Source organism: Saccostrea cucullata, unplaced genomic scaffold (genome assembly GCF_032062105.1).
Source record: "Saccostrea cucullata isolate Sc308-1 unplaced genomic scaffold, CSIRO_AGI_Scuc_v1 ctg15951, whole genome shotgun sequence".
NCBI classification, from domain to species: Eukaryota; Metazoa; Mollusca; class Bivalvia; order Ostreida; family Ostreidae; genus Saccostrea; species Saccostrea cuccullata.
In genome coordinates, this window is record NW_026941245.1 from 1 (window position 1) to 13,001 (window position 13,001).

At 31.8% G+C, this 13,001-nt stretch overlaps 2 protein-coding genes across 2 annotated transcripts; both read right to left on the bottom strand.

Annotated features, from left to right (window-relative positions):
* Nucleotides 1-3,197: 3,197 nt before the first annotated feature.
* On the bottom strand, nucleotides 3,198-11,029 carry LOC134257490 (uncharacterized). The gene is made up of 6 exons (XM_062740100.1): nucleotides 10,783-11,029; nucleotides 9,189-9,353; nucleotides 8,514-8,612; nucleotides 5,134-5,331; nucleotides 4,651-4,729; nucleotides 3,198-4,552 (listed from the first exon to the last, which is right to left on the bottom strand). Exons 1-6 carry the CDS (start codon nucleotides 10,844-10,846, stop codon nucleotides 3,751-3,753), a joined length of 1,407 nt encoding a protein of 468 aa, XP_062596084.1. The 5' UTR covers nucleotides 10,847-11,029; the 3' UTR covers nucleotides 3,198-3,750.
* Nucleotides 11,030-11,774: 745 nt separating this feature from the next.
* LOC134257491 (uncharacterized) lies at nucleotides 11,775-12,844 on the bottom strand. Its single transcript, XM_062740101.1, has 3 exons — nucleotides 12,783-12,844; nucleotides 12,422-12,503; nucleotides 11,775-12,285 (listed from the first exon to the last, which is right to left on the bottom strand). Exons 1-3 carry the CDS (start codon nucleotides 12,793-12,795, stop codon nucleotides 11,775-11,777), a joined length of 606 nt encoding a protein of 201 aa, XP_062596085.1. The 5' UTR covers nucleotides 12,796-12,844.
* Between the last annotated feature and the right edge of the window lie 157 nt (nucleotides 12,845-13,001).

Below are 13,001 nucleotides of genomic sequence, written 5' to 3' on the forward strand. Positions count from 1 at the left end.
GATCAAAAAGAGATGGCGGCGACAAATTTATAATGTGTTTGTTCCTAAAAACTAAGTACATTTAACATACTTTAGTGTAAGGCCATTTTGTTAATCAGAGACCATTTTTCTTGCAAGAACATTCATGTAGATTTTAAAGCAACAAATACAGTAATTATTTAATTAGTAAATGGACTAATTTGTCCCTTATTTCTGTACACACAGCTACTGCATTTTAAATAACATTGAAATTGATCATCGCCGTTTATGATCAGGTTTTATTCCCTTCTGTAATTACTCGTACTGTGTACGTGAAGTTGAGGGATATTCTAGAGTCAATAAAAGGGTCGTCCACGTATTCATTATCTGGAATTCATTTGTGTAGAAATGTAGAACAGTATTTTTGATTTTGAACTATTTAATTGTTAAATTAAGTATGCATTAAATCCGTTTAATGATAATACTTTTTGATAGTTTAAGTGGCGTAACTTAGATATGTATGTACGATAACAATGAAACAGTAGAAACAAGCTTTCTCCGACTCTTATGCAGTCTTTTCTTGCTTGACAATGCAATTTAGTTGTCATATCTTCGCTATACTCAAATAATTTTTATAAAATCTTTCGCTTTTTGATACAGATATCATAATAGAAACGCATGATTTTGACTCATGTAACTTTAAGGACAGATTGGACAAAAAAAACCCTGAAAATAACCACTAAAGTAATAATTATATAAGTAAAATGAGTAACAAACATTTTTATTTCTCAATAATATCATATAAAGTGTTAAAAAAGGTACCGTGTAGCTTATAAGGGTGGGGAAATTATCTTTAAAAAAAAGAAAAATATATATCATATCCTTTGAAAGAAATTTTTGTTCTAATATTATACATGTAGAGTGGATAAAAATTATTTGTCTTGAAACTATGTGCGATAAAAATTATTCTTGAATTTTATAGAGCGATATAAATTTGTTCTTTAGGAACAGATATTAAATTACTAATTCCACGATCGTCCAATTTCTAACACTTTTTAAAAAAATTTTCATTACTTCATCAGCTGATTTACCTTACTTAGTTCTGCATTTCATCGCTCGTTACGTATATTTTAAGCATTTTATAAGGGAGGCGGGTTTTCATAATTAAAATAAGTCAAAACACTGTCTAAAAAGAGTTTAATTTACGGCAACAATAAATTTTATCATTAAGAGTTTGGAGAAATTGCTTTGATTTGTGATAGAGTCGCATATTTACAATTCCCGTCGAAAGTCCTTAGTTCGTATACCTACTTCTAAACACTTTACCCATCAAGTTCTCTCACTGTTTTTGCAAAAGCCAAAAGCATTTCGTCAGAGACATTTAAATGCAACAAAGATGATTTATGAAGAGCTGAATCAATCACATTGAAGTATTGAATGATGTAAAACATATTAAGATATGATATAAGATATGCGAGATATAAGAATTAAACTTGAAAGAAAGTCCTATTTTTGCAGTGTAAAGTGTAACCTAATATCGTGTACATGTACTTCCATGTTTTATCACAGGTTATGCTGGGCATCAAACGTTCCTTGATGTTTTTATAATTATGTTTCTGAAACTTATATTGCTGCCTTTCACATTTCTTTCACATTTCTTTATTGTCTTAGTAGATAAGGAGATTTGCAGAGTATGCCAAGGATGGCGGTTGCTTATAAACAGGAATACCTTTTTCTGCGATAGTTTTTTACTCGAACTTGGAGTAACTAGAAGGCTCTGTCTACCAGTTTGTACTTATAACAAAGGAGGGAAAAAGTAGCAAGTGAAGTTTAAACTTTGCAACAGCAATAAATAGAATGAAAATGTAGGAGGAGTATAAAAAAAAATTGCAGTCTCTGACCAGGAGAGCTAAAAAATATTAAAATCAAAGTATTGATGAGAGTACTCGTGGGAGTTGAACGTCACTCTATCCGTATTGTCGCAGGCTACAATATATATCCATCCTCACTGCACATATATTGGGGTCCATTGGTACTACGGTTCAAATTCATACCAGCGATGTTATCTGCCGATACATGTCCTTTCCCCCGAACAGTAAGAAAATACCATACCATATCAACATGTTTTTTCATTGGATTTCATGGCAAATTATATTTTTTTGAGAAATAACTTTTACGAGTTCATGGAGGGATGGAAGGTGAGAGACAGAGAGAAATTTTGGTACTTTTTAAGGAATTTATTTGACACCATTTGTACCATTTACTCTCTTCACAGCATAAATTTTTAAGATGTACTAGAGTTGAATTTTACAGCAGATGCTTCTTTGGAGTTTACAATTGCCATTGTGAATACAGAGAAAAATGAAATTGTCTTCTAATGAACTTGTAGTGTCATGAAGAAGACAAATATGATTTTTGATATACTATCGTCATCTTCTGTATTTCTGGAGAACATAAAGTTGGGGAGATATAAGGTAGGTACAAACCTAGAGTGACGAGTGATTTCTTAAATCTATGCAATTCTGCTAATTATTTTCGAAAATTATGACCTTTTCAAACCAAAGTCTACAATTCAAAACCATATCATTTTGTTTTTTATTAAGAGACAGAAATGTTTCTTCAATGGTTAATTTTCACTGCTCTTTAATTCATGGGATAAGAACCCATCATATTCTGATAAAAAAAAAAGATAATAATAGACATGGTATACCATCAAGGGTTCTTCTGTTAATTGCAATGCACCTATAAAGAATGTTTGAGAAACTGATAAAAGGATATTAACTAACTGACAGTGCATCATACATGTTTGTAAATCGTAATTCAATGTTCTCTATACAGTAATTTTCTAGGCCTTACACAAGTGTGCACCACGTAATATGTTTGAAAACATACCAGGGTATAACTTTGCGATCAGTGATCAGCAAATCTACATTACTTTTTGGTTATATTTTTTTTAATTAAAAAAGTATGTATCAACCAAAATTAAAATTATTCTAAAATGCTGAACAATGATCAAAATTACTAAAATTTAAAAAAATGAAAGTAGATGTTCTGATTGTTAATTTTATAGCTCTGGAGGCAATATGACTGATTGGACAATTAACTTAATTTCATGGAAACATAATAAGGTTTTCCAATATATTTTATCATATGCATATAAGACATCAAGTCTTTGAATTATGGGAACAGTCATTGTCATTTTAATAATGATATTCTGTACATGTTCGTACTTTTAAAAAAATTAAGGAAAAGTAATCAAAAGTCATAACACGTAGTACTGTAACAATTTTTTGTCTACCATGAGTTTTTTGGCAATAATTACTTTTATCATTTAGAGTTTGTAGAAATTGCTTTGACTCGTGATAGAGGCGTACATGTACAATTCTCGTCGAAAGTCCTTGGTACATGCACCTAGATGTAAACACTTTACCCAGATCTCTGCCCTGGGTAATTTCCTTACTGGTTTTGTCATTTAATTAATTTAATCAATATTTTATTATGTAAAGTAAGATTACATAATTGGATTGGACATCCTGAGGTATGGACTATCCAAGTCCTCTCTGGTTTTGTAAAAGCCTTTCGTCAGGGAAATTTACATGTAGATGCATTCAATAATAAAGATAATTTACAAAGAACTCAATAAATTTTCATTCATATCGAAGTACTGCATAATGTAAAACAATAAGATATAACAAATATTGGATTTAATACTCGAGAGGATGCCCTACTTTGGCAGTGTAAAGTGTATATTAATTTCATATACTGACAGGTAATATTTTATCACAGGTATTGCTAGGCATCAGAAGCTCCTTGAAGTTTTAAAATAATGTTTCTGATATTGCTGCCTTTCACATTTTTCTTGGTTGAAGCAGGTGACGAATCAGTCTTTGAAGAAGCTGTTTGTGAACCACCATCATCCTTTTTGACAGCTGATGCATTCTGGGATGGAGTTGAGAACTTCACGTCGTAAGCACCGTTGGATACTGCGGATTCTGAAGTCTCTTGAACTGATTTTTCCTGCTGTTCCTTCAGCAGTTTCCCTATCACTGGCGAATTTTGATACTCATGGGTTCTAACCTTCACCGGTTGAACACCAGAAGCACTACTTGTCTCTTGTTTTTTCTGCGGGTCTTGACTTTGTTTATCACAGTTACCAGCTATAATCTCTCTTTTATCCGTCATGACTTCGTACACGGGGTTCCCGCAGTCCAGACCCTCATGAGAGGACTGGGAGCCATCCACACTGTCTACCGTCTCAATGTACATGTATTCCTTGGTTTCACTTCCCTGAGAAACGAGATACCCTAGCTCATCCTGTTCTATCCCTGCAGCAGACGACAACGTGGGTTCCGCGTAAACTAGTTCTGCTGACGGAATCATGGGTCTCGAGAGTTGGTCATACTCTCGTTCTTCCCTGACGACAACAGGCGCCTCGTACATTTCCGGTTGAGACTTCTGAGACTTAGTCTGAAGTTTCTGCCTACATCTTTGTAAGGCGGTACCGATTCGTGAAGTCAGGCGTTCACTTCGTTCATTTGTTTGTGTGTTATCCATGTTTATTTCTGCATCTTCTTTCTTTTTTGTTGGATTCCGCCTGAAGGGTTGAAATATGTTTATTCACTTATAAATTATTCATTGATTTATTAAAGGAAGAAAAAAATATACATTTCATTTAAATTTCCATAAACGTACCTTTTCATAAATATAAGAACTGCGCATACAACAGCTATGATGGATATGAAAATGCCCACCACAACACCAGCTATCCAACCTGAAAAGAGGACGTTCAATTAAAAAAAATGGATTTAACGATATATGTATCGAATGTTTCTAATGAAATAATGAAAATGAATGTACGTTAAAATGGGTAAGAGAATGGCTAAGAAGCATACTGAATTAGAGTCCACATAAAATAATGAATTCAAAATGGGCTGTTGGATAGAAAGAAAACTAAATATATATACAAAATCAAAGTTTTCTACTGCATTTATTGTCAATGTGTGCTCAAGATATCAGTTGATTTTTTTTTTGCCATTAAACAAGAACAACTACTGCAGAAGACGGGTTCTATTTTTCAAGAAAATAAACTTTATAATAATTGTACATTAGAATTAATTATCAGTGTTTCTGCAGCAATGTCCACAATGACAGTAAAGTTTAATTTTCAAATCTCACCATGGTCGGGTTCAGATTGTTCATTCTTTGTCGTATTGAATGCAACCGTGGATCCTTCAGGGACCGGTGTGCTTCTAAAAATAGGGGTTGTTTCCACGGGTACCAGAGGGCTGGTACAAATTGATACTTCCTCATCAAAGAAGTAATCCGACCCGTAACCTCCATATTCTGGTGAATCATCTCTTATCAGATCTGCATCTAAAACGGAATGACATTAATCATTGTTTCAAATGGATGAAGGATAACACCTGCCAAAATCATCCATAAAATGATTATATATCGCTGTATTTGGGATGAGAATTGTTCTTTATGCTTATATAAATATTAGGGATGTCAACGAGTACCCGGTTAACCGGGTACTCGATCGAACGTCCGAGTATCGAATACTAAAATCGGTACTCGGTTACTCGGATGTATATTTTCAAATATTTCTAAGCTTATTTATTAATGCATTAAACAATCTGTTTTAAAACGTAAAATACTCATTGCACTTGTACATAAAGTAATTAGGGTTTCCTACTCCTCTAAATGACCGTTATCGCCCGTGGCAGTGTTTATATAGTAATTATCGTGACCAAGCACCTGTTACGGTTTATTCCCACTTAGCCAAAATTCTGAAATTCCTATTCCCACCCAGCCAAAATTGTTATTTTCACACCTGAGTGGTCACCTGTGCATAGTCTGTTTTAGACTGATTACCTGTAATTTACCTGTAATTTTCACCTGAGATGTATACATTTACCTATTTACTTATATATATGTTAACAAAAAATTAAATAAATAAATAAATTAAATAAATAAATAATATTAAATAAATTATATATTTATATAAATAAATAAAATAAAAAAAATAATTAATTAAAAAATAATAAAAAAGTTAAAAAAAAATAGATATTAAATAAAAATGGTGAAGATAGAAAGAAATTAAGAAAGAAAAAAAAGAAATAAGTAATACATTAATAAAAAAAATAGTTTACTTAATGAATAGATAAAAATCCATGTAGAAGTATTTAAGAAATAGTTAATTTAGCAATTCCTCCATCATAGATTACATTTTGTATAAAGTTTTTACAGGAAAAAAAATGTTGATAATTACCAAACCAGAGATAAATAAACAAAATGCAATTCGTGGTTAAATAAACAAAAGTGCCCTGTGATGCTTTGCCTAAGTTGGTATCTATTTGATAATTGATGTAATTAATGTATCCAGAAAGGAAATAATTGACATTCATTCCATTTGAAATCCTAGGATTAAAGCAATTATTATTCATTAAATGCTCTTTTTTTTTTTACTAATTCTAATGAAGAAAAAAAAAGATACTATGCATCACTTTATTAAGTATGGCGAACGTGCAAGTACGGGTGGATTATTTATAAAAATGATTACTAGTATATTTATGTAAGAATAGCTACTTTTGCATGTTAATGTAACTTAATTTATCTTAACTTAATTTAAAGTGTCAGTGTGATATTTTGTGTTTTTGCATTTGTGACATGAAAAAGAAAAAGAATTAAAATAAATATCTTGAAAACAAAATATGCTTCTTTATGTATTAATTTAGTTAAATCAATAAAAAAAGATCAAAGTACTCAGAAGTACAGAGAGACGGGCTCATTTACAGAGTAGAATGGATTTATTACATGAATCACGTTTATATTCTGATGAAAAAATTATTTTAAAACTATCAATATAAATGATAAGACACTGCCAGTGAGTTTTTCAATCCTAATACCACGGTCCGATTTTGTCAGAATCAGAATTAATCTGGTACCGCAGCTGAATGTAAACAAACAGGCCAGTCTGGTTCCCTCTCCTGCTTTACCTCGTATGTGTAGAGAACTACGGTAACACTGGTTATCAAAAATCCTTACGCTAATGAACTATGTTCTTTGACCTATGAAGTTTTCAAAGTCATTACTACTAATGTTTATTTTATATAGATAAAACTTCGTTTTATTTTTGTTGCTTTATTTAGCGTTTGTATTATCTTAAAGCGGTTGAGAGTAAGAACTATATTTTTGCACGTAACTTTAAAATGGCGACTATGGGGTCAACATCCTGCCTTGAACAGGATCACATAAGCCGGCAATTGCTCTTTGAGCAATAAGCCCGGCTAAAAAACTATGAATTTTAAAAAAGAAACAACAACAAAAAAAACATGTAATTAAAAATTAGAATAAAAAAAAAATTTAAAAATTGAAAAAAAAAACAAAAACAAAAATAAAAGTGGAATAAAAAAAATATTTAAAAAAAATGACATCAAGAATTAGACATGTTAGAAAAGACATTTTTATTCATTTTAACAAGAATTAAATGTAATAAATAAAGAATTTAAAATAATTCATAGCACTGGTCATTCTAAAACAGACTATAAGACACCTGTAATTAATTTCTTTTGTTCTCTCCCTGCCCTTACCTGTACACCATTCCCACTTAGCCAAAACCAGTCACCTGTATCAATTTCAGAATTTTGGCTAAGTGGGAAAACACCCCTGTTACCTGGCTTTTCTCACCTTCGACTGTCTTCTACCCTTTTTTTGACTTTCTTTAATTATTTGTTTACACTGAACATCGTTTAAGTTCTGTTATGATTAAATAAATTAGATAATTTTGTCAATTCTCCGAGAAGCCGTAAATTCTCGGGAAAAGAGACAGATGATATTACACGCGCGACTGTTGATATGGTTGTGTTTGATTACATGCCAATACATGTACAAATAGTTGAAGGCAAAGACTTTAAAAAAAACTTATGTCCATCGTTGCACCAAACTACAAAATACCGTCCTGTGATACTATAAAATCTAGGATCGAAAAGTATACGAAAATCGTAAATCGGCTCTGTTAGAACTTGGTCAAGTTCAAGTCAAACTGTACGACTGATATATACCTTGACGTCAAATGAAACAAAGAGTTACATGACAATTGCGGAGTAGATTATATTTTTTTTAAACAAAAACACCATGAACCACTTACGATTTTATTTCTTGAGTTTATCTGATAAATAGATTGAACTTTAAAAAATGTATTAAATTTCGTCGGGCACGAAGTTCTCATCATCGTAATGTTAGAACAGAAATGCATTTATGTGTAAACCTCCTATCAGAGCATGTGGTTTTATTTCTACAAGTGTTTACAATGTTTTACATTCATCAATTTACTTATTCATATTTATTTATATTACACTTTTACCGAGTACCCGGGTACTCGATCGGAAAAACGTCCGAGTAACCGAGTATTAAAAATTGACCGATTTGACATCCCTAATAAATATGCATTTAAAACTTTTGAGATCTAGGTCCAAAGAAATGTGCTAGAGAAGACTGACCGTGGCAAAATTTCAGAATGCACAACATTGAGATTAGATATATGTACTTTATACCTGTCTTGCACAGAAAAGGTCTGGTTTTTAATCCTAGTATTCTTGTCCAGATTGAAAAATTTCTACAGTTCAAATTATTAAAGATATTTAACTTGCATTCTGAAAAAGAAAAGAAATTAAACATTAACTGCAACATTAGTGTAAACATGTATAATCATTTTTACATCATTTGAAGAATCCAAAATTAATCATGTAAATGACATAGGTCGTAAATTAAAATAAATGTATTCAAAGTACAATGATAAGGAAAAAAAAGGAAAAGGGTTTCAATAAACTGAGTCTTTATTTCTCTGAAATAATATTCCTAGAATAAAAGATATGTCACTGATGTTTTACAAAAATAATATAAAAACTATCACGTTAACAAAACAAAATAAATTGTTTTTTTAAGATACAAAAATTAATTGTTGTATAGCACATTCAAATAAATTTAAAAAGTAAAACTTAGATTTACAATTAATTTTATTTGTTAATTTATAAAAATGCTAATCAATAATCGTTAATTTCACTGTGAAATCAGATAATCATACAAGTTGTAATCTAACCAAAATAAAAATTTTATTAATCCAACAGGAGAACCACCAATCGGATCCTTGCAAAATGTTATTTAGATTTGGAGGAATTCGTTGTGGTATTATTTCCCGCTACAATTCACAAGTTTTGACCGGAAGTTACCTTTTGTGTCGGTCCAGAACCAGACGTCGGGAGGAATACAATCCCAGTCTTGATTGGATGAGAGCTCAGCGAGCTCCCCCTGGTAGATAGTTCCTCGACGACAGTATTTCTCCGCTTCAGTGTATATTTTGCGGTCTTTTACAAAGTAAAAAGTAGAAGAAAAAACTGAAATAGAAAAAAGCATACTTATTTTATTACTTTTAACTTCATTTGTTTGAAATCGTAGCCAATGAATACAACATGCAGATGTAAGTACTACATGTTTATCGATCTTAATAATTACCGTAACAGATTTTCCAAAAAGGGGACAATATAACCAATTGAATTGTTTGTTTTAGATTTGTAAATAAAGGGTGAATAATTTATTTTGTCTATGAAATGGACTGTAAACACTTATTCTCCACTGATTGTAGGTCCCTTTTTGGGCTATACACACAGATAACCTTGAAGAGGATGGCGAAATACAACTCCGTTGTAATTGAATTACAGCTTACTGAATTACAGCGATACAGTTTATCCAATATTTACGGGAAATTTAAAGTCCTTGTCAGTTTATGTGGTCCATTTTCTCAATTCCAGAGAATCAAATTCACGTAACTATTTATGTAAAACTTTGTCATTTTCAATTTATTAGTGGTCCAATTTCTCAGTTCCAGAGAATCAAATTCAAGCAATTGTAAAATACATATACTTTAAAGAAATATGTCTTTTCCTGGCTTAATGGTGCCATTCAAATTATTGTAGAAATGTCCAAAAGTGTGTAATTATTAGGTTTTGCTATGTATCTTTCTTTGTATGCGTATATTTGTATGTAATTTATGCAGACTTCTTTTTAAGAAATCAACATATGAAATAAAATTTAAAAAAAACAGTTGCATTGTGAATGCAAGTAAAAGCAACAAAAATGATATTAAGGACTTTTACTCCTTTTCCCCTTGACCTTATTGAGTTCAGGTACAGGTCAGTAATTATAGTTCTATGTGACATCATTGCGAGTCATTGCTGTCCAAGTACATAAAGGCTCTAACATTTCCGTTTTACTAGTGTTTTAGAGTGCACGGTATGTGTAAAATATAACGGCACGGACTAGACAATATGTATAAGTGGCCCTAAAGTGGGTCATTTCGTATGTCGTTAATTTTATGGCCGTTTAGGTGCAAAGAATGACATGTATATCTTCTTTTTTCATTTATGGAATTAATTTTATTATCAGTAGTTGCAACTTATATATCCCTACATACTCAGATTACCTTCTTTAAACAGATATTAATAATTAAAATATTCCTCGTATAGTGGTATTCAAAGTATATTAATTTATTAGACTACAATTCGTATATTAAGTGTACTATTAAATCATGCATATAATTTCACGCCACTAGAAAATTGCAATAAATTAATGATCCGCCCCTACAGGTAGAGGTAATAAGTTGTTCCATCTATCAAAACTAATCAGAACAAGTTAGCAATGTAGGTGAGAGGACACATTCATAAAGTGTTTACCTTAGCGGAAAATTATCGTGAAAAACACGTTTATTTTTTGGCATTTTATTAAGGTTACAAAAAAGTAAATAAATGAATTAAGATAACCCCTTACCTGGCGTTGAACATATCCATAAACAACACAAAATCCAACGTCCGACACCGTTGTGTTCCGCCATTGTTGTTTACATACCGAGTATATGTTTAAATCTAAAGGTCACTAGGCGCAGACTATATTTAATCTACAATCAAATTTAAAGCATGACACATTCGACTAATCCCTGGTCTATTGCCCGTGGGAAGTTGTCTTTTTTGTAATCTTAGTACAAAAGAACCCATTTTGGGACAGTCATGATTACTCACTCATTTGAGGAACAGTTTACAAAGCTAAATTAACTCAACCTGCAAATTATTGTGACATTCGGGTAAATCAAACCCCAGTAAATAAATCCTTTCCAACTGTAATGCTATAATTAGGTAGAAATATTTCATTCATAAAAATTTGCTTTCAAACAAAAAGCATTTTACACACCTTATACATCGTGAACATGTTTATAATGCAGTGAATTGGTTGGTTAATTTACATTGTTTAAATTTTAACTCATTCAAACTCTCGTACAAATCACTTTTTGCTTCCTATTGGACCAGTGCTACTCTTCCTATTGGACCAGTGCTACTACAGATATTTGTTTGAAGCCTCATTCAAGTCGTATTCGGCATGGGATCGATCATGCATCCCAGAGCTCATGATGTTGTATCATAATTACCACAACCAAGTTAGTGTGGTTCTTGGAGTCTTCTTATAATAAAACCCACAAAGGAAGAAAAATTATTTATTATAATAGCAAAATATATTCCCGATGCTATCAACTGCTTTTGATACATGACATTATACTCTATTGATCATTGCAAGTTAGAGAGAAAACTTTGAGAGAGAGAGAGAGAGAGAGAGAGAGTATAATATAAGATCATTGAATGTTTTCGAATCAATTTTTAATAGTTACAATGTTATGAATTTTTATTTGGATTAAAAACAAATGTACAAAAAATGTTACATCATCAACAAATCAGTAAAGGAATAATATGTAATGCACATACATAAAAAAGTTATGTGACGTTTGTTCTGTCGTAGTCATTTTCTGTGGTATTGGTTTTCTTTTCTGCATTAGGTTTCACCGCCTTGAAAGTGTTATAATAATCATGTTGTGATGAAAATTTTGAATCTTTAGGTTGCGATTGGTTACATTTTTCGTAGTCGTTAGTAATCGGAATAGCTCGGGCAAGACTATACGTGTTTGCTTGTGGCGGTTTGCTGCAATTTGTATCATCTATATGAATGTAGTCATAATCGTTTTCTAACGTGGACTGGCCATTCGATGATATAGTGTCTACACCAGAAATAATATTATCATCTGCCTCCACCAGATAATCGATGTTATCGATGTTCCGTGATCGGATGGCGGAGGGATTTGGTTGTAAATAGTCCTCATGAGGATCAGATGCCCTCATGCATCCATACGAATGTTCCTGTCCTGGCCGAGGATGTACCGTGTCGTACTCATTTTGTGCGGGTTCCGGTTTCTTCCAAAATGACGCTCTTCTTAGAAGGTCTGGTTTTCTAAAACAATAGAAATCAATCCATTTGAGCCAATGAAAATACATGTAGCTTAAAATTTTAATTGAATTGATTGTCTCATGTGGTTTTATTTTATTAAAATCACAAATTGTGTATAAACTGCTAAAAATATACATACTTCCTCTTAAAATAGACGTACAATATTCCCAATACTGTAAATGCGAGAACCAAAATAAATATTATAACCGCAGCAGTTGTTCCTGTAAAACAATATATAAATGAAATGTCTTGTTATTGAAAACAACTTTTTATCGAAAGCAACAAGCCTATGATGATTTTCTGAAATTGTTTTTCTTTGCAAACATTTTTTATTCAAAGATTCTTTTGTTAATATTCTATCTTTAAAATTCAAAACATCATCACAAATTAAGAGTTCATAGTCACTGTTACAATTTAATTCTGATCTAATTATATAAATGCCGTCTGTATTTTTGCATTGAAGTGTTATAATGATGATAATTTATGATTTAATTCGGTACCTATGTTGGACATGTTTCCGGTCTCTTTTCTCTTATTCCGATTGTCAACATTCGTTTCGTTGTAACTGTCCCACGTGCTTATAATGGCGGGAAACGAAGTCGTTCCATCGCCACCTGGCGACTGTGTTCCGATAGTCTGTTTAGTTCTGATTGGTCTGGCAGTCCTTATGGACACTGGTCTTTTAGTGGGTCTTATTGGTGTAGGTGTGGTGAATTCAG